Here is a 26,385-nt window from a genome sequence, read left to right as displayed (position 1 = left end):
GTTTCCTCTTCCTTGACCTCTTCCTCTTCCAAAGGACATCTGGGTCTTGAAGGCTTGCTCAAGGGATGAGTTTTCATTCCTACTCAACCTCTGCTCATGAGTTATCAGTGATGCATGTAGCTCATCAACTGAATATCTTGAGAGATCCTTTGTCTCTTCAATGGTGGTGACTATGGCATCGAACCTTGAGGGTAAGACCCTCAATATTTTCTCCACTATTCTTCTATCTTCAATTGTCTCTCCATGAGTTCTCATTTGTGTGATTACACCAATCACATGAGTGAAGAATGATTCAATGTTGTCTGACTCCTTCATGTTCAAGTTTTCAAAATCCTTTCTCAGCATTTGCAATTTTGTTGTCTTCACTCTCTCCATGCCTTGATAGGCTGTCTTGAGAGTTTGCCATGCTTCATGTGATGTTGTAGCTACTGCTATCCTTGGGAATATACTCTGGTCCACTGCTTGATACAACAAGACAATGGCCTTTGCATCCTTCTTCCTATTGAGCTTCAGCTGATCCTTCTCTCCCTGAGTTAATGCATTGAACTCAGTTTCATCTGCTGGTTCCTCAAACCCATATTCTACTAGTTCCCATATATCTTGAGAGATGAACAAAGCTCTCATGGTTATAGACCAGTAGTCATAGTTCTTCCCATTAAAGTGTGGGAGCTGGGTGTTGAACATACCCATGCTTGTGCTTGCCATTCCTTGCATCTTGAACTATGGTTTTAAATCCTTGACTCTGATTTTTTTTAAAAAAAAACTGACTGTCTTCAGCAATAACAAGAGAAATGCTTTTGGGGAATACCTGAATCCTTCGCTGTCTGAGTCTTCTGTCTGCCTGAGAGGTCTTGCTGCAGCAACAACCTTCTCCCTTCAGCTTCTTTAACTTTTTTAAAGAGCCTGGTCCTGCTCTGATACCACTGTTGGGTATTTTTAAATGGACAAATACCAAAACCAGCAAAATAAACACCACAGAGACAATGCTCTGTTTCCTCTGTCCAAGATCTTTTGGCAGAGAACCTCTTTAAAAACAAACTCACTCAGAACACAACATTACACAGTCACAACACATTTCTATTAATTTAAAACAAAAGGACTGATACAAATTCCATCCTCTGTGCAAAGAGGGATTAACAAAATAAACTCTGTTGCAGTCACAAATTTTCCACTGTTGTGGAAATTACATACACAGCTCTCTGTTCTTCAAAAACTCAATCAAAACATTACATTTCAAATCCTATATAGCACTGCTGTGCATTTTACAAAAGATAAACGCACTCTCATGCGTAACCACCACTCACAACACTCAAGAACGAAAACTACAACACATGGACCTTTTTTTTTATGACACCGTATATGGAAAAAATATATATAAAACATAAAAAAAACATAAACCAAATCGTGCCCATGACTATATTAAATACATGGGACGTATGCCCATAACCAATATTAAAGCCTCCACCAAAACTACGACAAGCACATAAATTCCATAAATCTTCTTCTACGGCGGTCAACGAAACAAAACTTCACGCAAAATCTGACTTGTCGTGGGCCCGTGCACCTTCCGGAGATCGACGGCGGAGATCGCATGGCCAGATCACTTGGCTGATCCAACGAGGTTCGCACACCAACCTCCAGCAAACCAAACGACTTTTACCGTCCGGGGAAAGTGGTTTTTGGGCGTTCGTACATGGGACGCGTGGCGGCAAGTGAATGTGTTCGGAGGGCTCCAAGGAAAAACAGCCTTTGCCAAAAGGCGGTGCGAACAAGATAGGTGGTTTTCGGGAATGGTTTTGTGTTTCCGTTTAATGCTCCCGTACGGCAGGTGAAATTAATATTTCAACAGTTTGTTTATGAAATTTTAAAGCACCCTGCTGGAAGAGATGTGGTGGAAGTTTGGTAACAAACAATCTGATGAACTAAAGCTTGGAATGTACGTGAAATCGAAAGTGGATAAATTTGCAAGTTTTAATGACTAGGTGTATAATATAAATATTTGCGTTATTAATGCGCTCGAGTATACGATCTATACAGTGATTTTTTCTTTGCATTGCAGCTTTATTTTTGTTTCAGCTCGTATGACGGTAAATAGCACGAATTTTTAAAAGAGGAGGGTTCATTCCAATAACATGTTCAAATTTACAGCTACAAAAGAGGAGGGTTCATTCCAATAACATCAAATTTACAGGTACAGGTACAGCTAATTTTTAGAAGAGGAGGGTTCTTTCCAATAACATCAAATTTACAGCTACAGCTAATCCATTTTTGTAATTTGAAATATATTTGACCAAATTAAGTCAACCAATGATAATTTTAAAAGTATGTTTGATTTTTTTTTGAAATGTAGGTAGTGCTTTCCTTTTCTATTTATATTGACCAATAAGACTAGATACATCGTTTTGGTGGCCTCACCCTGCCTCGAAGGGAAACCAAGTCTGTTGGCCACCTAAGTTTGCTATAAGCATTCCAAAAACAAAATTTCACTAGTCTTTCCATCCGGACTATGTGCACTAAATAGTTAAAAATACTTAACAAACTAAGAGCTAGCATGAAACAACTGAAAAAAAAAAAGAACTTTCCATCCGGGCTATGTGCACTAAATAGTTAAAAATACTTAACAAACTAAGAGCTAGCATGAAACAACTGAAAAAAAAGAACTGTTCGCTAAAAACAAAACAACCATTGAAAGATCATTCCTTCGGGTCGTATCCATGGGTTCTGCATGAGTTTGAGTCGTCTGAGCCATTTGAACCAGCCTCTGTTGGACCTCATCCAACTTGTTATCCTGCATAATCATAATCACCTGCAAATTCTTCATTTCTTTTTTCAGGTTTGGCATCCCAATTTCGGCCACTTCCCCGGCCACTTCCCATGCCACCTGCTCTACACCTGCTCTAGCGCCTTTGCAAGAAGGCATTTTAGAACCCAGTAGACATGAAGAGCTTGCCCGTAGAGCGTTATCCATCCTGAGTGTTACTAGGATCTTGGATTATTTCTGCCCATTCTTCAGGGTCAGACTATTCTTCCCATCATGTTTGCCTCCATTTATTGAATAAGCTGGTGGATGTCGTCATCCGTGCCCTCTGTGTAAGCTCTTCCTCCATTTCTTGAATAAGCTGGTGGATGTCGTCATCCGTGCCCTCTCTGTAAGCTCTTGCAGCGTCCTGGACTGCTGTCAGCATGGATCTCCTCCCCCTTTCTTGAATAAGCTGGTGGATGTCGTCATCCGTGCCCTCTCTGTAAGCTCTTGCAGCGTCCTGGACTGCTGTCAGCATGGATCTCCTCCCCCTGAGGTGGCTAGCATGCTCCTCCCCCTGAGGTGACTAGCGGGTGAGCCGGTGATGCAGTTGACGAGTCTTCTCTATTTTGCTGACTTGGACGTATTCTGCTGACTTGGACATCCTCTACCTCCACGCCCCCTTCCATGGGACATCCCCATCCATGGCCCAGGCGTGCCATCCTTCCTTTTATCATTTCCTGTTTACAATTTTCATTCACAGAAGTAAGATTTCGAAGATTTATAAAATTGCCCTCCTCCTTAATTTGTCCTTAATTTGTCCCAAAAAAAAGTAATGGATGGTATGATAGACCAACGGTGTGATAACCACCAAGCTGAATGACCCAACCCACATAGTCACGGTGATGAGGTGAAAGTGTCATGTTCAAGAGCGACTTGCTACCATAAAGTGTTTTCCCCTTTTTCCAATTTTCCCTAGTCATTGCTGACCAGTACCTATTTATTTTTAATCAAGTTTGAGGAGGATAACATATGTTTGTTGTATAATTTCACCCTTCAGGCGAATCCATTGTTATTTGATGTTTTAACGAGTCCAGCGAAGGTGAAACTCGGTCTTGTCTAGATGGACAAGTTTGTCGCTATTTGATGTTTTTAACGAGTTTAATGACAAAGATAACTCGGTCATTTTCATGTTTGGAGAGTTTGAAAAGTGACGAAAAGAAAACTAAACAAGTTCTTTTTAGTAAAATAATTTCTCAAGTTCGAAAAAGCGTAAAATAATACAAGAGAGACATCGTTTCCAATCCTTTAACGAGATGGAAAAGACAAGCGCTTGGCAATCTTTTCATGTTTAGAGAGTCTGAAAAGAGCTTAAAGAGGACTCCAAGGGGGTTCCTTTTTCATTTTTAACAAAGCTCAAAAAATAGATAAAAGTTTTCTTTGTGGTCAAAGATGTTCAATTTACATTTGAGCACGTCAAATTCTGCATGCCAGTTGTTAAGCCTATTCAAAACACCATCAAAATAGATTAAAAATACTTGTTTCATGGATAATGTGAATAAAAACTAATGTTTATTCGATTAATGTGCAAGAAATAAACATAAAAACAAGGTTTACCATTCATTTTTACCATTTCACATTTACCCTTTGATTTTGGTGCTTTGGAGCAGTTTTTACCTCGAAGTTGACCAGTTGATTGCGGAGGATTCAGTGGACTATTCCTAGTGCCGTTCAGACCAGGTAGGAGTTATCTCTATTCTCTTTCATTTCATTCCATTCACTTTCAGTTTCAAGCAAAAAATTGAGTTTTTGAGCCCCCTAGGGTTTCAATTTTGAACTCTGGGATCAACACACCCTTTTATCATTGAAAGGTGTGCTGCATTGCACACACATAGAAGGATGCATGCATTATAGTGCACTGTCTCTAAGGCAGGGGTGCGCTAGGCGCAAAACCCAAATTCACATAGCTATTTTCTCCCAAATTTTCCTTTGTTCTTTTGCAAGAAATGGATCTTAATTTGTCTAATGGTTGTATTGCAGCCATTCATCATATCAAAATGGTGATTATATGGAGAGAAAGAAAGCACGAAGAACAATATATGATTGCCCTAAATAATCAAGGTATGGTTGAAGCCCTAAGGAATTGCGGGTTACTCAAGTATTTCCGACTATCTAGCATGCAACAACAGATTGAGCTTTTATAGTTTCTTGTTCGTTCATGGGATCCTACTGATCAAGCCTTTCACATTAGGAACAAAGTGATCCCATTTACCATCGATGACATCTACTTTCTGATTGGACCATCGAGGCGGAGTGCCCCCATCTCACTATCCGGATTTATCAAAGGGGGTGAATCAGTGAGAGACTACATACGATAGTTCTGTCGGAAAGGTGCACAACCTAGCAGAGACAGAAAGATTAACATCAGTGATGTTAGTGATTTACCATTGAGGACGATCCTCTTCACCATTGCCAAATTGGCTGGCAGCGCGACACTACATTTAGTAAACAGATCATACATGTAGTATGCTTTAGAGTGTTTAGAGCCAAAAGTGTTCAACTGGTGCAAGGCAGTACTTTCATCTACGGAAGAACAACTGTTCAAGGTGAAAAGAGGAAAGACCAAGAACTTTGGCTATGGGTCAATCTTGATTTCTTTCGCCTTAGAGAGAATTCCACTTATGCAACCACAACATGTTTCACTGGGTGTATCTAGACCTAGAGACCCACGGATGCAGAGATGGGTAGATCTTATGGCTAGGCATGTTGGTCAGCCATTGATCTTATTTACCCCTGCATTCTTTGAGTGGTCTGAATGACAAGATATGGCCATTGAAAAGTATCCATATTCAGGAATGGATTTCTGTGGAGATCCATACTTGATGTTACCAGTTGGAGCACAGTGGGGTGCTATCGGTAAATTGTTTGACCAAAGTGTTTTTATTTTATTTTAAAGTTTCTACGTTTTTTTCCTTTTTTTTTTTGCTAATTAACTCCAAGACTAAACAAAATCATTTTTTATGTATGCAGACGTTGGACCTATTCAACCTATGGGACACCAACGAGAGGCAGGTGGGCCAGCACAGAGACCTGTTGGGAGAGCAGTTCTCTGAGACTTAGATTTAGTCGAGACATTGGTTGAGCTACAGGATCATATAGAGGGTTTGACCCTAGGCATTCTCGATATCTGGATCGAGGAGTTGCCTATGCGATTACAGCGCCACACCATTGGTGTGCCGAGTCGTTGGATGAGAATTTTACACATAATAGCATAGGTTGTAACCTGTTATCATGAGCAACACTAGTCTACTTAGATGTTTTCTGCATACATTTTGAGTTTTTGGGTCAGATGACCAATTTTTGTCTTGGACACAAACTATTTGTAAAAACTTTTAAAACAACTATCTACTTTACTTTCAGAGTTTTATTATGGTTATGTTATGCAATCCTATTCAACTAATGATGTGAATTGAAAATATTTACTTTACATATGTCGCAAATGTCTATTTAACACATAATTCGGTAGAGAATCAGTTAATGTGTTTAGATTTCTGGAAACATGTTGACATTGAATAAATTCAAAATACCTCTCCAAAATATGAACTCTAAGCAACATGCAATGACTTGCTGGGTTTCAGACGGTATAAACGCCAGTAACTTGTAGTACAATTAGTTGTGAGTCCAACCTAATGATGATTTGGCGTATGCCAAGTGAAATGGCATTAGGGAGAAGCTGAATCAACACGCTATACTTAGCGATGTTTTTCGTCGATCGACCAATACAAATCCCTCTAAAACTCACTAACTCGCCGCTTGGAGCGAAAATGGCCCATGCTGCAAAGGATAAATTTTGCGTACTATGACTAGCCCCATCGGCATAACCAACAAATGGTTCCAAAAATTTCAACATCTGCAACAAATGAAAAGTGGATTACTTAACCAAATAAGAACTCTAAAAGAAACACACACACACACATGCAACCAAAGCATATATACAGTGAGTTTTACTACACCTAACTAAGCATAGTAACGTTTAAGGTACAACCCATTTCGGGGCTGTGATAATGGAATCCCATCATAGTCCACTAACGCGTAGGCAACATTTGTCAAAACACGCTTAACAATATAAGGACCCATCCAAAGCGGTTCAAATTTTCTTGCACCAAGTTTATCAAACTCCTGATCGGAAAGGAAGACCAGGTCACCTTCTGAGAAGACACAAGGCTTGAAATTTTTAGATGGATTAACTCCAAGAAACACGCTTCTTCTTCAAAAGCGTCAGGTAGCAGGTCAATCATGAGTTTGAGAGACGAGATTTCACATTGAATTGGTAAGACTGCCTCCAAACCATATACCAACTGAAAGGGTGTGAATCTGGTCGCATTTCTCACTGAGGTTCGATATGCCCACAGAGCCAAATATAGGATTAAATGCCAATTTCTTTTATGAACTCTAATCATTCTTTGCAACATGTGCTTAAGGACTTTGTTGATAGCCTCAACTTGTCCATTAGCTTGTGGGTAGTATCGAGTAGAACTATCATGTGACAGTCCTAACTTGGCGGTCAACTCAACCATCATGTGATTGTGAAAATGCGATCCATGATCTGTAACTATGGCTTGTTGATCTAAAAACCACTTGTGAGTGATCTTAGTTAATTAATGCGGGTATTACAGACTCATGTGCTAGTGTGTGTGTTTATTATCTTAGGCAACGGACCGATAAGATTGCAAAATAAACAGACACTGGAAAACAGTAAGAGAAACACAGCAAGCAAATGCAAAACACAACAAATTAATAAGGAGTTCACCCAATCCTCTTGGGCTACATCTCCTAGTCCAGCTTTCAATGATGGCCTTCTTTTATTGTGTCTTTAAGCAGTGTTTTTATAGTGAGGAGCTCAACATGAGTCTCATGTAGCAGATGATGCTTAGTACGGTGGTACTTGGATTCCGCAAGCCACTAGAGTACACAGACTCCCCCTTACCAAGTCTTGATCTCAACTAGTCTTAATGGGATGAGTGCAATATGGTACTCAGTTCCCGACTGATATCCTCACAGGGATTGCTTGAACCTCTCAAGACTTCTCGGTTCTGTCTACTCGATGCTGCCTTAGCTCTGCATGTCAGCTCGGCTTCTGTTCTCTGCTTCTTGCTTTACTCTCTGTTTTGTCTCTTTTGTCTCACTGTCTTCTTCTTCTTCTCTATTCTCTATCTGTTCATGGTTTAAGGCCAATCCGTCCCTTAACTGTTCGCTTCCTCTTCCATCCCTTTGGTTCGCCTGCCTCTGTTCGCTTGGAATTCCCTACTTCTATATCATTGCCACTGTGTAACGTTTCACAGGAGGTGGCCACTTTTCCCCTCACGAATTGAGTACTAGCTCTTCCCCAAACAGTCATTATTTCGTTTACTTTGTGAAATGATTCATCCACCAGCTCAACGGTCAAATCGGACTTCAAACTTTTATGCTCCAGAGTTTATTTCTCCCTCCAAATCTAGTCTCCCATTGGGTGCAATCTCCGCTGTTAGATCTGGGGCCTCCAGATCCTACGATTATCGCTCTCATCGCATGGTTGACTTGCTCGAACGTTAGCCTGCAATGAGAGCGGTTTTCTCTTTCATCCGCCGGACACGTGTCATTCAATGTATGGAATCGCTTGGTCCTCTAACAAATCCGCTTACTACCTGAAATGCCTCTCATATTCTGCCAGTTTTGGAGTGTGGGGCCCGCCTTCTGTTTTAGCGCTTTTCCCACGGTTTCTTGGCTTCCCATGGTAGTCATAGATCAAAGGTTGAGATTTATCCACAAAGTAGTTATGTCTTTTTTCCCCTTTAATTAATTTGATAATTTTAAAAAAATGTCATACGAATAAGTGTCATATGAAACGAGTTATTGTTTTTTGGGCATGTGGTACCGATAAAGCCATGGTATTTTAACAAACCCTGTTTACAAGTAAAAAAATTCTATGGTAAAATTGACTTGAATCTACATTGTTAAGTATCTTCTTAATAAAGTTATAATTTAGTTAATATTTATAATTTTTTTAATCTTAACAAATATAAGATGCACTATGAAATAAGTGTTTTGATACTTATAATGGATTGATATCTATAAACCTACCATTTAATTTATATGGTTGTACTAATTAATATAAAATTTAATAATCAATAAATAAATGTAAATTGAAAGTGATGGCTTGTGCAAGTTAATATAGTGGGATGGTTAGAGTTTCGCTGATAACAACCAAGCGATGTGCAAGAGATGATAACATTGATAGGTGTGATATAAGTGTCCAAACAACTGAGTGAGGGGCAATAGATGATACCATTGGTTGTTTTCAACTAGAGGCTGGTTGAGATACATGACAGAAGATTATCGCATGAGTAGTGGTCGAGTTTAGTTTGTGGAATATTGAGAAAGATGGTATCCAGTCTGTGGTGGTTCGTTGACACATCAGTGTTGAAAATCCATTTGCTGGAGAGAGGATTCTCTGGGAGCCTTTATCTAAATGATAGAAGAGAGAGTCTATTGGTTGATAAAATAGCCAAATTGATATCAACATTGATGGATGATACTGGCTCTCAGTGGCATTGAGAGTCGACTTCTTTGGAGTGCATTAATTTGGAAAAGGTTAATGCACCCATGGGATTGACTTTCACAGTTAAATTTATTTATTGTGTTTTGTGTTGTTCTTAATTTGAATGCGGTGATCTAATTTGATTAATTTGAATTTGAACTTGGTGATCTGATCTGATTTAATTTAACTTTTGATGTGGATATTTTTTTATAAAAATCTGATAATATAATTTTTATAATATTATAAATTTTCATCTTTTTAAAGATTGTTTTTTAATATATAAATAAATTTGATGTTAAGAAAATATCAAAATATTTAAAATTTAACAATTGAATATATAGTTATAAAAAAAAAACTAAAAACTTATTGGAAATATAAAAAATTTTAAATTAATATAATTCAATTTTCAATGCTAACATAATTGGAATTAAGTTGACTTTTGCAAATCTAATAATTTAATGTATAATTTGATGAAAAAAACAAAAAATTTACTTAAAAAAAAAAATTGTTTAAATTAATATAATTCAATTGTTAATGCTAATATAATTGGAATTAAGTTGAATTTTGTAAGGATTATTAACTACTTGTAAATAATAATTGTTGGTGGAGTATCTTGATACCATATGATGGCGATATGTTATATTAAATGTGTTTACCAACCATTTAATTTATATGGATGTGATAATTAATATAAGATTTAATAATCAATAAAATTTAAATATTTTTTATGATTAATGTAAATATAAATTAAAAGTGATGACTTCTAGAGTGTGATGGTTAGAGTTCAACTTTAATTAATGTGGGATTTTTTTGGTAATATGGTGGTCTTAGTCCCTTCCTTGAGTTCACTCAAATCCTCCACTTACCCCACTTTGTAATTTCCTTCAATCAAGAAGCGAAGCATCTACTGTATACTCCTTTGGTGGTAGTGGCTCTCCCCCAGCAATGCATGTGATCACTTCTTGAGGTTTCCTCCCCACTAGGATCCATCCTCTAAGTAGTTTCTATAATCGTTTTCTTAGGTTCCACTAGTACTATGTTCAAAGGCGTGGTGTGAAATGACCTCCTAAGTGCATCCTATTATCTAACTTCTAGTTCAAGAGACGCCACCTTTGATCATACCCATCACACAAGACAAAGTAGTTTAAGGCACTTTCTACAAAAATAATGGGTTTGTATGTAGGTTTAATGGTTTTTTTTATCAAGAATAAAACATCTTCACCAAGGAGTTTGATGGTTTTTATAGGGATGTAGGAATTGAGAGGGATTTTATTATTCCACACAACCCATAATAGAATAGGGTTGTAGAGTGGAAGGATTGATATGTAATAGGGGCTATTAATTACATGATACGGAAATGGGACTTTGTCGATGTTTCTTTGGGTAGAGGTATGTAACACAACATCGAAACTAGTGTCCTTATAGGATCTTGGAGGATAAGACACCAAAGTAGACATTCATTGGTGTGAAGGAAGAGATGGGTCATTTTTGCATCTTTGATTTTCGAGAGTCATGTACTAGCAAAGAAGAGGACGAAGTCTAATATTTTTAGTGACAATGATTTACTTGTGGGTTAAAATGAGACTTCAAAGGCCTATAAGGTCTATATTATGGAGAAAAGGAAGATATTGTTGAGATGCGATGCGAATTTTGAGGAAGACTTCGTATTTAGGAAGCCTCATGATCCTATTTTAGTGATAGGAGATGAGAAGTAGGAAGTTTCAAATGTTGAGACAAGGTCGTTAGTGATTTCCAAAGTAATAAAACAACTTTGAGGTGAAGAGGGGGTAATAATATTGCCTTCATATTTTGTTAGAATACCAAATTGTTTCATTCAGAGGTTGAGGGATACTTAGGATCAACATGTTGAGGCTCTTAGGAGCACATTTAGAGTGAGTAGACCTACAAAGAAGTTTTCAGACTATATAACATTGATGAGAAATGATATAGATTCTAGGTCTTCCATCATTCTGGAGGGAGTAGACTAACAAGTATGGTGTGTTATCATGTTGAAATAATACACCTCCATCATGAAGAATGATGTTTGGGACATATTGCCAAGTTGAAGGGGAAATAAATTGTGAGTTTTAGGTAGTTCTACAAGTCCAAAGTGATGTTTTTAGTGAGAGGGTTATCCCAAAGAGAGGGAAAGGACTACGAGGATCCATTTGATTTAATTTCTAGGTACACTTTCATTAGATCAATTATACCCTTGGTGTCATTTCCGAGATGGAGAATACTCAGATGGATGTCAAGGATACTTTCCATAATAGGACCCTTTTGGAAGAAATGTACATGCTGATGCATCTGATGTAGATATTGTTGATGAAATCATCAATGAGGGAAAAAAATATGACCATAAGACCCAATTAGACTTGCTCTAATTTGGTGTGGTAGTTTCTGACTAGAATATAAGCCTAGTTGACCCTTGCAGGGTAAGGATTTTTTCTTTTTTTCTTTTAGCTGTAAATTATGTCCTACTATTAATACTACTTATTTTCTAACTTGGGTTTCAATCCTTACCATTGTATCTTCGATATGTTGAACATTGGTTCTTGATAATTAGGGGAGTCGATTATTAAATTGGATGAAGTTAAATTTTTATATAAAGAGATCTTTTATTGAGTAACAATAAGCATTTAAGCACATTGATTTTCTCTACAATAGTGATCAATCGATAATATTAGAATCATGATATCTTCATAAAATTTTGCAAATATACAAGATTCATAAACTATTAACATCAACAATTACCGTATGAAAGAGACATATTCGTGTTCAAAAAAGTTAATTGCATTGATTTGATTTTAGAGCCTTTTTCGTAAAATATTGAAAAAATGAGTCTAAATGAAGAACATCCAACCTTTCAAATTTCTCCCTCCCCTTCCTCTTCTACAAGGAGCTTCCCCATTTATACATTGTATTATAGTTTCAAAATTCAATTTTCTAGTAACTCCTTCATTACCCATGTGGTGTTACGACTTCTTTGATGGTAATGGCCACTGATATAACTTCAAGGGTGTATGAATATTTAGTATTTGAAGTTCTCGGGGACTTTCCATCTTTTATAATTGTGGATCCCCTTTCAATTCTTGGTTGGTTAATCTTTTAATGTCTTTCTTCATGCCAGTGGGGTAACGATCCAGATGGACAGCCATTTTGGTGGGAGCAATGTTGAACTTGTCCATCGACTCACCATCTACCTTTAAAATCTATTCAATCTCCGTAAGTCTATCCAACCCTCTGTTATCTCTTCAAGTTTTAGTTTGATAGTGGCAATGCTTGGAAGTCCTCAAGTGTATTGCCATGAATCAATAGGTAACTAATATTCCACCAAGCCCTTGGCAAGAGGGAAGTTTGAGGTATTTAGAGAAAAACTTGGATTGATGTAAAGTTCCTTTCTCATTAAGAGGGAGTGCTAAGAATTATAGCTTAAAAAAGAACTTCTATGTTATATCTAAAACTTTTGTGATCCATAATGTATATAGATGCTTTTTGGATTAATCACATAATCATGAATTGGTTGACGTTTCGAACCAACTAATGTGGTCCATCCTTAGGACATGGTGAAGAATCAGTCGATCTTAAGGTATAAATTGTAAGGACGCATCATTGCCCAGAATTTACTGTTAAAAAGTAGCCGTTAGAAATAAAATAAATATAATTATTAAAATATTATAAATTAGTTTAAAAACTAGTAGTTAGGATTAAATAAATATTATATTGATTTTAGACATTAATTAAGATGTTAAATAATATATATTTATTTATAATAAACTGTTTTTAAAATATTTTATTTACCACTAACTGTTTTTAAATATTTAATTTATTATATCACATCCTTTAAATCTACTCTAGAATCAAAAAATTTATTTTAATGCTTTAATAATTAATAAAAATCCTCAGGGCTACCTTAATAAAAAATATTCATACGATTAAGGAAGAGAACCCAAATTAAAAATATTGAATTATAAAAAGAAAAGAAGGCGGGGGTACTGTTTTGGGAAGTTTTAGTGTCTAAGGATAAGTGCTTAAACCCATAGACTAGTAGCTAAGTCTAGAACAATAGTGCAAAGCATTCTCTACCTTTTCTATAAAAGGTAGATTAAACAAGGGGAGCTGCGACGCAGCGAGTCCCTGCGTGAAGTAAAACAATGAACTGAGTTTTTAAGAAGCAAAATGCAGCTTCTGTATACAGCATCGTTGAAATCAAACTTGCACCAAGTGATGCTACTCCTCTGCCCAGAAATAGGTCTTCTTCAAGCCACATGATGAATACATGGCGGGTGTAAATCCTTGATCAATGTTATCAGTCCGAAACTCTTTTGCATTTTCAGCAGTCACGGTGTTCAAATCGATCATTGGGCATGAATAAATGCAAAAGGAACAAGAATTTCATGGTTAGGGTTTCGATGGCTCCCGGCGTAAGCGTGGGTGAAAATCGTCCTCCTACACATGCGATATTTCTAGGAGTAGTCACATAAGCATGCATGTACATATTGAATGGAAAATTGCATTTCACACCAAAATTTGCATCCATAGATATAGAATAAATACGCATATGTCTATATAAGATGAAGTATACATAATATAAAAATATGTAATGTCAAATCAAAACTAGCTCAACAGCCTATTATGAGACATAAGGCCCAAGTCCACGTGAAAGTGACTTCGCTCTATGGAAAAATCTTTTTTACCTGATATGACTTAGGCCTAACTTACATTTGACTACTTGCAAACCTTGCCGCGGGTACTGGTGGGATGCCGTGTAAAATAGTAATTTTTTGCGTTCTTTGGCAGGCTGGTTAAATTTGTCGTTTGGAAATTTTTTAAAATGTATTAAAAACCAAATCGAATTTATGTCTGAAAGGTTCATGGTCTAACAGCATACTATATCAACATTAGTTTATAATAATATTATACGGTGTAGTTATAAGATGGCAAGGAAAAGAAAGGAAGAAAGAAAACAAAAAACATACATCATACAAACAAAATCACTGGGCACCAAAAAAAAATAATACATTACGTTTCAAGTCATAAATGTCATAGTTGCTTGGCTTGTATGCAACAATTTCACGACCAAATAGGCGTGCAATTATATTCGGTGTAACTTGGTCGTAGTTTATAGTTATACTCTAAAATAGGCGAGCAATTATATTCGGTGTAACTTGGTCGTATGATAAAGATCAAAATATATTCTATAAAAGCATAGGATGCATGAGCAATTATATTTGGTGTAACTTGGTCGTATGATAACGATCAAAATATATTATATAAAAGCACATTATGCATGAGCAATTATATTTATGCTCTAGCCTGGACATTTTCATGCTGTCGTTAGCAATGCATGTCAACGATAAAAATATATTCTATTAAAGCATAAGATACATGAGCAATACTTCAAATGAAATATGCTTTTCACTTCGTAAAAAAGGAGAGATAGATGATGGATCATAAATTTGGTGCATAATAACGAAGACTTTGTTTTATTAGTGCCTGTCATCTGGCATCGGGCTAATTATGTTGCTACAATATTTTTTTTATGCCTAGTCTGTTACAGCCTCTTTGATGTTACACATAATTCGTTGATGGCGGTGTATAAATATCCTCTCACGTGGAGCATTATTTCATGTCTTAAACATCGTTTAAGTAGTCAGTCTGCATGTTATTTTTTCATGCATTCCATCGTTGAATCAATCCTCCGTGCCCCCGCCTTCCGATCTTCCGATCCCAAATTCCTCGCTTAGAAATATGCGTTACACTTAAAAGCTTATAATTATTTTTTACGTTTTAAAGTGGTATCAAATGTATTTGATTAATTAAGTTAAGTAATGTTTAAAAATGAGAATAAAAAACAAATTAATAAGATAATCCAAAAACTTGTGGTCAGAGTGAAAAGCTATTTTATTCAAAGATTTCAATGAATTATTTCAAATAAAGACATAGGCGCTTGGGGATGACAAAATGTCATAAGTTGGCAATCTGTCGCAGTGTGTGCGCATGCATTTTGACAGATGTCATTCATAACGTTACGAATTATATTTTCTATAGCGCATTTTGACAGACTTCCATTATATTTTCTATCTATAATTTCTAGTGGGTTTCGCACCGACCAAGCTTTTTGGACGAGCTCCAGATTTTTTTCTATGGCAGACTGAGACCAGGTCTTAGGATTCAATGAGACCAGATATTCTAAGCTATCATCTCTCAAAGCATACTCGGGGTCTCCTGCACCAGCAAACCAATCAATCCAGGAGGGCGATCTTAGAAGCAGACAGTTTATTAGCAAAGCTCAGCAATGTCATTATTAGAAAGGTATATTCTCTTCGAACAGGACCCATTCGGATCATCCATCAGGCTGGCATTCAAGATTTCAGGGTTCAAGACCCATTCGGATCATCCATCAGGTTGGCATTCATGATTTCAGGGTTCAAGACCCATTCGGATCATAGAATTCGAGCGCGGGTTGTCTTAGCACCAGGATATTCCAAATTTATACTTACAGATTCTCTTTAATGTAATACCAGTGCCGATGGCATGCTTTTTGGAGCCCTTGGAAAGTGCCCGTTGTGTGAGGGTGGATTGGAATATTCTGATGGTCAGTAAAAATGTCTAGGCTAGCAAAGGCACCAGCAATGGCAAAGCAAGCGTAGAACACCAGCAACAGTATTTCAATGGCCTTTCCTCTGCGAAGTAAAGGCAAGTTGCCCAAAATTTCTTGAGATGAAGAATAGGAAAATGTCCGGTTGGAAATTGCGTTGTTCTTGTTCACAAGTTATGGAAAGGTCTGATGAAATATTACCCTCTGAGCTTTAAAATGTTCTTGTAGTCCTCTGTGTATATTCTATGTTCTGTTGGTATAATAGAAATACTTGAAATTAATGCAATAATTGTGGAAACCTGTACATTCCATGCAGTATGCAGATAAGAAAACTTAATTTATTAATCCTCATACTTTTTTTTAAAGTCCAATAGAAACCATGCATGCATAGAGAAATGAATGAGGTAAACTATTGAATCCTTATTATTACCAGTAGCAACATTATATGCCACTGCAATATTCGTTATTAACAACAACATGCCAATGACCAGAGCCGAATGGTTGAGCCTTTGTGTTTCCGCCATTTTTTTTAACTGTTTAACTTCCAGTCCCAAAGTTAATGGAATGGCGAATATAGTGTGGACGCTCTGTATTTATAGCAGACTTGAGATAATACAAAATGTTGATATTTCCCTTTTTTCTTCAGTGACCAATTCTATTAATTGCAGAACTAAAAATATCCAGTAAAATGCAGAAGAGTAAATGTAGATTTCAGAATTTGTGGATTCCTGGACGTTTTCAATCTGAAGACTTTAGCTAATAGCTAATATTAAATTTAAAAAAATAATAGGAAATCTGTGTGCAGTGAGAATGAGCAATAAGCACCGAGTACATAGCATTAAATATTCTGTTTTCACCTCTCGTTCCAAAGGTCTTTCTGTTTTCAGGCACTACAGTTTTCAAAACGCAAAGCAGGGATTCCCACTGGTTACGACTGATGGAGTCTCCGACGAACATGAGCCTCTTTCCTCTCAGCCTCTCCAGCAGGTCCGTAGCGTTCAACCTTCAAGGCTAGACAATTGCTAAGTTAGATGTTTAAGCAACTTGGTCTCAGATTCCATTACAGTATAAGCATATATTCAAAATAGATGAGGATGCATTTGGTTAAGAAGACGATACCTTGTTCACAGAACGAAAGCAGACGACGCACAAAAGAGCAGGTGGAAGACGACGCACAAAAGAGCAGGTGGAAGACGATTATAAAGCAGAGCACAGCTGCGCTGCATCATCCACCTGTAACACATGCAAACACACTTGTAGTAATTACCTGCGATTGATAATGAACTTATGCTAATGAACTTATCATAGGTTGCTTGTAACTATCTGCCCATCCCAACATTTAATGTTTCAAAACTAATGTTAACATTAAAACAAGCCCTTTTACGGTTAGCCAAAATGCAGCAGCCTTAAAACCAATATAACCCATGGTCAGGCCTCTTCCGCCTCGGGAAGAGGCCAAATAAGATGAGAAAGGTTAAGCCCGAATGCGACTTTGTGCGCTTTGGTTATGTGCACCAATATAACCCATGGTCAGGCCTCTTCCGCCTCGGGAAGAGGCCAAATAAGATGAGAAAGGTTAAGCCCGAATGCGACTTTGTGCGCTTTGGTTATGTGCACCAATATAACCCATGGTCAGGCCTCTTCCGCCTCGGGAAGAGGCCAAATAAGATGAGAAAGGTTAAGCCCGAATGCGACTTTGTGCGCTTTGGTTATGTGCACAGAGAACCTCACACGACTTTAGTATAACCGCCGTATAACAGATGGAGAAAGCATTGAACTAATGCTAAGTCGGCATTGAACGATTACAATAGTCCCTGCCGGATGCCAGATGGCAGGGACTAATAAGACAGTAAAAGGTAGATTAAATAAGACAGTAAGGAAGCCTTCTTGTAGCTTTTTCTTACTCCTACCTTTTCTATAAAAGGTAGATTAAATAAGACAGTAAAAGGTAGATTAAATAAGACAGTAAGGAAGCCTTCTTGTAGCTTTTTCTTACTCCTTATCTCCCTTGACCAATTCTGTCGCTCCGCTTGAAGAGTACCTACACACAGAAAGAAGACGAAAACCGATCAAAGCATATGATAATGATCTATTGATTAAACATAGCATGGAATCAAGTACATGGTACACATATGAAGGCATCAATGAATAACACAAGCATATGGAAGGAATGCTATGAATGAGTGTTGGGGTAAGCAGTTCTGAGGCGTGGCCGAAACACTACAATAAAAAAATAAAAAGAGATATGAGTTGTAGAGTGTGCTGCCACTCTACGGCTTGGAATCTCCCGAGGCTTCACTGCCATGCCCACGCACACATCTGTCTACCTAAGAAGAACTTAATGCAACGGATCATGTTAATGCATATTAATGTATCAAACTCTGGCTAACTGGGACCTCTGTCCAAGTCGAATGCCCCCGTCCTATGGTGCACGTAATCAAAAGTGGTCTGCGAGGATAAAACCGGGCTGCGAGGGTAAGCTCTGTGCAAGATAAGTGTTGCGTAACTTCTGTGCGAAATAGAGAAAGGAGTTTTGGTTGTGGACTGGAGTATGGCCACGAAGGCGATGGTCAAGGAGGAAGTGTGGGTTCCAACCCATTGTCGGATTCTGGTGTAGTTGAACTCCCACAAAAGGAGAATCCGGGCCTGGCGATTGTTGGTGTAGTTGAACTCCCACTCCACTTTAGGGGAATTCGGGCCTGGCGATTGTGTTGGACAGGAAAGCGAGGCACGACGGTTACTTGAGAATTAAAGGCGGCTACCCATTCCAGGTCTTACGAATCAAAGAAGGCCGGGCGTGAGGTTAAAGTTCGAAACAGAACTCGGGAAAATAAATCAGAGAAGCTCGTTGGGCTCCGTCATTTAAGTATTGAGTGAGGCCAAGTGGAGACAGGAATTGGAGCAGTGAGGGAACAGCATGATGCAAACATCTGATCTAACCCCTGAGCTGGAAGATTATAAAACATTTCTACATCCTACCGGTCATCTATGCCTTCATTTTGCCTTGTAACGTAAGGCACTTATTATTGGCACAATCACTGATTTATATAAACTAGCTTGATTTGGAGAAAATGGTTTAAATGCTCTAAAAATTACATGAATCACACTGCCATACATACCCACTCCATTCTTTTCAATTCTGCCCATTCCGTGTCCATAACTCTGCTCTGCATCATTTTCCCGCACCTTTGCCTCAACCATCTGGAACCTTTGCCTCAACCACCTGTACAGAGAATAAATTAATGTTGCGGAAGAAAAAAACCAAAACAATGGCATTTTGTGTTATGAATAAAAACTTACACATTTACCCTGTGTCTATAACGTTCTTTCTTCAAAGGGCCATAGCACGATGATGTAAGAAAAACATGCAAGCAGCAAAAACTTTCAGACGTTCAGAATTCAAAACGGGCAGCGTGGTGTGGAGAGGGTAATGGAATTTAGGAATAGGGTTTTGATGGAGGGGGTAATGGAATTTAGGTTTGGGGTTTTGATGGAAGAGGTTACACATTTATCACGACACTCTGCGTGTGAATCAGGCTGGACACCACGGGCCACTTTGCATGCGGACACCACGGGCCACTTTGCATGCGGACACCAACACACTTTGTTTGCTTGCACGTACATTCTGCAGGTTTAAGTATAATGATCCATGAACAGGTGTCAATATTAAAATGGTGTATAAAGAATGGGGTCTACTGCAGCTTTGACCGCGGAACCAGCCAACCGTTGCCACGGTTTTGCCACAAGTACGTTTATAGTAAGTAGGTTTTTAATGGAGTTTTCTTGAGTGCGATTTTTTGGAATTTTTTCTTATTCAAATTTTTTTACAATTTTACAAAAATCACAAATTTGATGAGTAATCTTTACACAATCAAAGTATTTTATGGGTTTTTCAAGGTGCTAAATCTAAATAAGCAATTAAAAAACCAGTTTAAATAACAAAAATCAAGATTTAACCTTATATATATATATATATATATAGTACCAGAAAGTCCAAAAAATTGCACTAAAAACAACTTCTGGTTTAATTACACTAGTCTTATAAATTTGATATGGCCTAACATAATGCTGGAATAAGATTGGGCTACTTTTATCGTATAGAAACCTTAACCCTGGGCGGCCCTAGTTAATAATTTGAATTGAATTCAATACGGAAATAATTTGTCTAGTTAATAATTCGAATTGGTTGGGCTACTTTTATCGTATAGAAACCTTAACCCTGCTCGGCCCTAGTTAATAATTCGAATTGAATTCAATACGGAAATAATTTGTTAGTTAATAATTCGAATTGAATTCAATACAGAAATAATTTGTGTATATAAATTTAATCTCGAAATAATTCAAGAGTATACATCTTACAATGATTAGCATATTATATATTATTTACAATGATTAGCATATTATATATTATTTATTTTTATCTGTTTTAAATTTTAAAAAAATTGAATTGAATTATGATTATATTTAAAATTTCAAAAAAAAATCATTAAAACTTTCTCTTACAAAGATACTCTTGTTTTTTTTCTCTGATAAGGATCTTAAAATAATAAACGAAAAAATGCATCAAATTTATTAGAATTGCAGACTGGGAAAATATGCAAGTAAAATCTAATAATATAAGTAATAAAATGTCATATATGAAGTTCAATGAAAAGAATGAGAAAAATGGACATAAACAGTAGGGTTGAAGTGATCTCCACATACTACTAAAGTTTCAATCACAATTCCTATTGAATCCAAATTTATTTAGCAATAAGTGTGTATGCAGATTATATTTTGTGTAGATTATATTTAAATAAATATTTTAAAGGTTATAAATATTGATTTGCAGGGTAAGAAGCACGCTGCTCTGGAACACCCAGAACGAATATTTGGTTGAAGATCCCCATTTCGCTCTTGCATGGAATCATTTAATTTAAGTCGACATTCACCTGCTGCTCTGCAGCACTCAGTTCGAGTATTTGCTTGAAGACTCGTCGTCTTGTGGAAGCATTTAATAAGTCCACATCCAACTATTCTGTGGAAAAACGAGATCTATTCAAGGCGAGTTAGTTGGAATCCTGCCTATGAAATATCTGATGTAGGCTTGGAAATTAGGCGTAGAAACAGAGCGCGTTGTGTTTCTTTTTCCCCTTGTTTGTTTCTGAAATTTTAAAGCACCGTGCCGGAAGATCTTCACAGAGCGAGAGCGAGTGGTAACAAACAATCTGATGAACTAAAGCTTGGAATGTACGTGAAATCGAAAGTGGATAAATTTGCAAGTTTAACTCACTTGGTAAATTAATGCGTTATTAATGCGCCTGAGTATGGTTTTTTCTTTGCATTGCAGCTTTATTTTTGTTTCAGCTCCTATGAGGGTAAATAGCAAGAATTTTTAAAAGAGGGTTCATTCCAATAACATCAAATTTACAGCTACAAAAGAGGAGGGTTCATTCCAATAACATCAAATTTACAGGTACAGCTAATTTTAAAAGAGGAGGGTTCATTCCAATAACATAAAATTTACAGCTACAGCTAATCCATTTCTGTAATTTAAAAAATATTTGACCAAATTAAGTCAACCAATGATAATTTTAAAAGTAGGTTTGAATTTTAATATAAACAATTTTATACTTTTAATTTAAATAAATTTTAAATATATTTGAATTAAACATAAAAATATGTTTGAACTTTTGTATAAACAATTTTATAATTTTAAATTTAAATAAATTTTAAATATATTTGATTTAAACATAAAAATTATGCATAAATAAATAATCACTAATATGTCAATGAACAATGTTTTATTAATATAAATGAAACACAAGCGAGCGTGAAATTTATAAATATAAATATAAATGAAATAAAAGCTGAAATACAAGCAAACGTGAAATATAAGGAAGCTTTAACTGAAGAAATACAAGCAAACGTGAAATATAAGGAAGCTGGCGGATTTTCAGTAGAGATATTCGGCTTTAAAAATTTCGTGCCATACATGAATTAATTTAATAATAATAATAATAATTAATTATTTAATGAAACAAAAGCATCACAATAAGAGTTGAATTTATTTAAAAAGTGATTTTTTCCATTACCCATTCACAATACATTTATTTAGAAAGCAATTCGATGAATATCTCATAACTAATTTGAAGATTTCCTAACAAACTCGTCAACATCATAGATAAATCATTAAATTGTTGTTGACTAGTAATGAAGGCATGTACAAAAGAAATAAATATATTCACAAAGTGAAGCATAATTGAATAACCCTCCCTCAAAAAACCACCATACCACCATAAAATTAAAGACCACGATACCACCATAAAATTAATATTTGATAAAATGAGTAGCATGCTCGTCAACATCATAGATAAATCGTAAATTGTTGACTAGTAATGAAGGCAAGTACAAAAGAACAGTTGATAAAATTAAGAGCATGCTCTCAACTTCATAGATAAATCATTTTCTTTATAAAATTTAAATCATTTTCTTGATAAAATTTATGGGATTAGATTACAATCTATCCAAGCAAAAGCCTCTTATAAGGATAATGCTTTTGTTGATATTAGTCTTGCGATATGGCGGCGGGTTCTGGTTAGGAAGAATATTCAACCAGACCAATATAACCACCACAATGAAATTAGAGGATCGACGCTTCTTAGTATAGAAATAATTGGGTTGCTGACTAAAATTGGAAAGTTCTGTTATGAATATTGAACCATATACCACAATGTAGAATATTGAACCACCACAATCTGTAACCATCACAATGCACCACCACAATATGTAACCACCACAATGCAGAATATTGAATCACCACACTGCAACCAGAGTGAATAATACAGAATATTGAACCACCACACCACAATCTGTAACCACCATAATGCAGAATATTGAACCACCACAATATGTACCAGAGTGAATAATACAGAATATTGAACCACCACACCACAATCTGTAACCACCATAATGCAGAATATTGAACCACCACAATATGTACCAGAGTGAATAATACAGAATATTGAACCACCACACCACAATCTGTAACCACGATAATGCAGAATATTGAACCACCACAATATGTATGAACCGCCACAATATGTTAACCACCGCAATGCAGACTATTGAACCACCATATTGAATCACCACAATGCAACCAGAGTGAATAATACAGCATATTGAACGACCACAATCTGTAACCACGATAATGCAGAATATTGAACCACCACAATATGTATGAACCACCGCAATATATAACTATCGTAATACAGACTATTTAACCACCACAAGGCAGAGAAGTAGCAATAACTACCAGAGAAGCAGCAATAACCTTATTGAATAAGGAGTTGTTTTTAGTGCAATTTTTTGAAAGCTTTTATTGGATTTTTGGGTGTAATTTCTCTAAAATCCAACACGAATTTATTGAAATCACAAGCTTGATAAATAATCTTATCAGCATTACGGTTGTAAAAAGTAGCAATGTCATATAGAAGCCGCAGTCATCCAATCCAACCTTCTAATCTGCATCCTAACATTTATTCGTTAAATATGTCATATAAAAATATATATTGTTCCAAAGAATTGCATGCTAAATTTTATTCGATAAATATGTAATATAAAAAATATATTTTGTTTATACTTCAACAATATTAGCCTTTTATCACGTCAAATTTATCTGTTTGTTTACCTGATTCAGGTCGGGTCGAGTCTAACTGATCACTCTATGCATTCCTTCCCGTCTATGGAGGGAATGCTACGAATAAGTGTCGAGGATAAAAATGATGAGAGAGACATTGCCAGAAGGATAAAAATGATGAGAGAGACATTGCCAGACAGACTGTCAGCACTTCACGACGATGTCCTTGGCCTCATTCTCTCGAAAATTCCAATCGGAGATGCCATCAGATCCTCGGTCCTCTCAAGGAGATGGGCACACGCACACAGGAACATGTACACCCGCATGTCCGAACTGCGTTTCAGCCCGTCACTGTTACTGGGCGTCCGTGGTTCCTATCCTCAACCGGTGATAGAAGAGGCAATCACGAACATTCTGAGGTTGTATACACCAGACAACGTAGAAACGTTTCATCTTGTTGTGGATTTTCAACCTTGGGCGTTCACCCCTAACAGGGTTTCCTCATGGTTGGCGTTTGTGGCAGCCAAGAATGTTCCATATGGTTGGCGTTTGTGGCAGCCAAGAATGTCCAAAGGTTGTTTCTCTGTCAATCCCCAGTAAGAGAAGTCTTTCCTCCCGATAATTTTTTCACCTGTCAATAACAAAAATAAAAAGAGATGTATGAGTTGTAGACTGTGCCGCCACTCTACGGCTTGGAATCTCCCGAGGCTTCACTGCCATGCCCACGCACACATCTGCCTACCTAAGAAGAACTTAATGCAACGGATCATGTTAATGCATATTAATGTATCAAACTCTGGCCAAGTGGGACCTCTGTCCAACTCGAATACCCCAGTCCTATGGTGCACGCAATCAAAGGTGGTCTGCGAGGGTAAGCTTTGTGCAAGGGAAGTGTTGCGTAACTTCTGTGCGAAATAGAGAAAGGAGTTTTGGTTGTGGAGGAGTGAAGCCTCGGGAGATTCCAAGCCGTAGAGTTGGTTGAGTTGGTTTTTATTTTTTTATTGTAGTTTTTCCTTATTCATAAATATTATATACATAGGTGCTATATTGTATTCTTAAACAATATACGAAATTTTTCCTATCTTTAATTTTTATTGTAGTTTTCCCTTATTCATAAATATTATATACATAGGTGCAATATTGTATTGTTACACACTATAAGGAAAAAATTGTCTTCAAATTACAATTTATGCAGGGAGATGAGGAGAGGAGACGAGCTCCATGGTTTTTGATACATGGTCTATGGCCGCACCTCAGAACTGTTTACCCCTATTATCATAAACTTAAATAGATAATATATTATTATAAGTAGATAATATATTATGTACTTATATAAATATATAATATACGATTAATAATATGGATAATGTTATTATAATATAGCGAATAATAATTTATATGCATATATCATTCACTAATGAATTCCAGGTCTTGTGAGTGAAAGAAGGCTGGGCGTGAGGTTAAAGTTCGAAACAGAACTCGGGAAAATAAATCACAATCACTGATTTATATAAACTAGGCTGATTTCGAGAAAAAGGTTTAAATGCTGTCAAAATTACATGAATCACACTGCTTAGCATGCATACATACCCACTCCATTCTTTTCCATTTTGTTTCCACTGCATTCTTTTCCATTTTGTTTCCAGTTCTGCCCATTCCGTGTCGATAATGCATCATTTTCCCGCACCTTTGCCCCAACCATCTGTACAGAGAATAAATTAATTTTGCCGAAGAAAAAACCAAAACAATGAATTAATTTTGCCGAAGAAAAAACCAAAACAATGGCATTTTGTTTTATGAATAAAAACTTACACATTTACCCGTGTCTATAACGTTCTTTCTTCACAGGGCCATGGCACGATGGTGTTAAGAAAAAAAAACATGCAACCAGCAAAAACTTTCACACCTTCAGAATTCAAAACGCGCAGCGTGGTGTGGAGAGGGTAATGGAATTTAGGATTAGGGTTTTGAAGGAGGGGGTAATGGAATTTAGGTTTGGGGTTTTGATGGAAGAGGTTACACATTTATCACCACACTTTGCGTGTGAATCAGGCTGGACACCACGAGCCACATTGCATGCGGACAGCAACAGACTTTGTTTGCTTGCACGTACATTCTGCAGGTTTAAGTATAATGATCCATTCACAGCAGGTTTGACACTTTGCGTGTGAATCAGGCTGGACACCACGAGCCACATTGCATGCGGACAGCAACAGACTTTGTTTGCTTGCAGGTACATTCTGCAGGTTTAAGTATAATGATCCATTAACAGCTGTAGGTTTGACACTTTGTGCGTGTGAATCAGGATGGACACCACGAGCCACATTGCATGCGGACAGCAACAGACTTTGTTTGGTTGCACGTACATTCTGCAGGTTTAAGTATAATGATCCATTCACAGCTGCAGGTTTGACCGCGGAACCGGCCACTGATAACCAACCGTTGCCACGGTTTTGCCCCAAGTAGGGGTTTAATTACACCGCGAGTCTTATAAGTTTGATATGGCCTTACGACATAACGCTGGGCTACTTTTATAGTTTCTAGAAGATTTTTCTTATCTGATAGATGGAGAGGGTAATGGAATTTGGGGTTGGGTTTTGATGGAAGAGGTTACACATTTATCACGGCACTTTGCGTGTGAATCACGCTGGACACCACGAGCGCCTTTGCATGCGAACAGCAACACACTTTGTTTGCTTCCACTTACATTGTTTTAGTGGTTATAAAAATAAAAGTAAAAATCAACTATTGGAAAAGGTTATATAAAAATCAAATTCTCTCAAAGATCGAATCTCTAAAAGAATAATATAAAAAAATCTTAATTAACGAATACAAGTTCAAAGTGGTAT

The 26,385-nt window shown here is 36.9% G+C and overlaps 1 protein-coding gene and 1 long non-coding RNA gene across 9 annotated transcripts; both read right to left on the bottom strand.

The window, feature by feature from the left end:
• Window positions 1-2,869: 2,869 nt before the first annotated feature.
• On the bottom strand, window positions 2,870-25,616 carry LOC149267184 (uncharacterized). Of its 7 annotated transcripts, none has more exons than XM_089431766.1 (3): window positions 25,357-25,614; window positions 19,038-19,119; window positions 2,870-3,480 (listed from the first exon to the last, which is right to left on the bottom strand). In XM_089431766.1, the coding sequence occupies exons 2-3, from the start codon at window positions 19,117-19,119 to the stop codon at window positions 3,365-3,367; spliced, it is 198 nt and encodes a 65-aa protein (XP_089287892.1). In that variant the 5' UTR covers window positions 25,357-25,614; the 3' UTR covers window positions 2,870-3,364. The 7 variants fall into 7 exon arrangements, 6 of the variants coding, with proteins under 6 accessions (XP_089287892.1, XP_089287917.1, XP_089287909.1 ...); XM_089431791.1 differs by lacking the exon at window positions 25,357-25,614 and adding an exon at window positions 23,588-23,732 and having other exon boundaries at window positions 19,038-19,141; XM_089431783.1 differs by lacking the exon at window positions 25,357-25,614 and adding an exon at window positions 19,219-19,446 and having other exon boundaries at window positions 19,038-19,141.
• On the bottom strand, window positions 16,847-17,380 carry LOC149267185 (uncharacterized). Of its 2 annotated transcripts, none has more exons than XR_016253060.1 (2): window positions 17,038-17,380; window positions 16,847-16,929 (listed from the first exon to the last, which is right to left on the bottom strand). It is a non-coding gene; the product is annotated as an uncharacterized LOC149267185 (long non-coding RNA). The 2 variants fall into 2 exon arrangements; XR_016253059.1 differs by having other exon boundaries at window positions 16,847-16,921.
• Window positions 25,617-26,385: the final 769 nt, after the last annotated feature.

The sequence above is a fragment of the Pinus tabuliformis genome, chromosome 6 (genome assembly GCF_031772625.1).
Source record: "Pinus tabuliformis cultivar Carrire ecotype Pingquan chromosome 6, CPIR1, whole genome shotgun sequence".
NCBI classification, from domain to species: Eukaryota; Viridiplantae; Streptophyta; class Pinopsida; order Pinales; family Pinaceae; genus Pinus; species Pinus tabuliformis.
This window is presented reverse-complemented; position numbering and strand designations above follow the sequence as displayed.

Bases quoted from the DNA above. Each gene is read 5' to 3' on its own strand.
- LOC149267184 (XM_089431757.1), bottom strand. From the start codon at position 25,238: ATGGTTGGGGCAAAGGTGCGGGAAAATGATGCATTATCGACACGGAAT. The intron at 23,094-25,126 runs GTATGTATGCAT...TCGTGGTTACAG, and splicing joins AATGGAAAAGAATGGAGTGG to ATTGTGGTCGTTCAATATGC.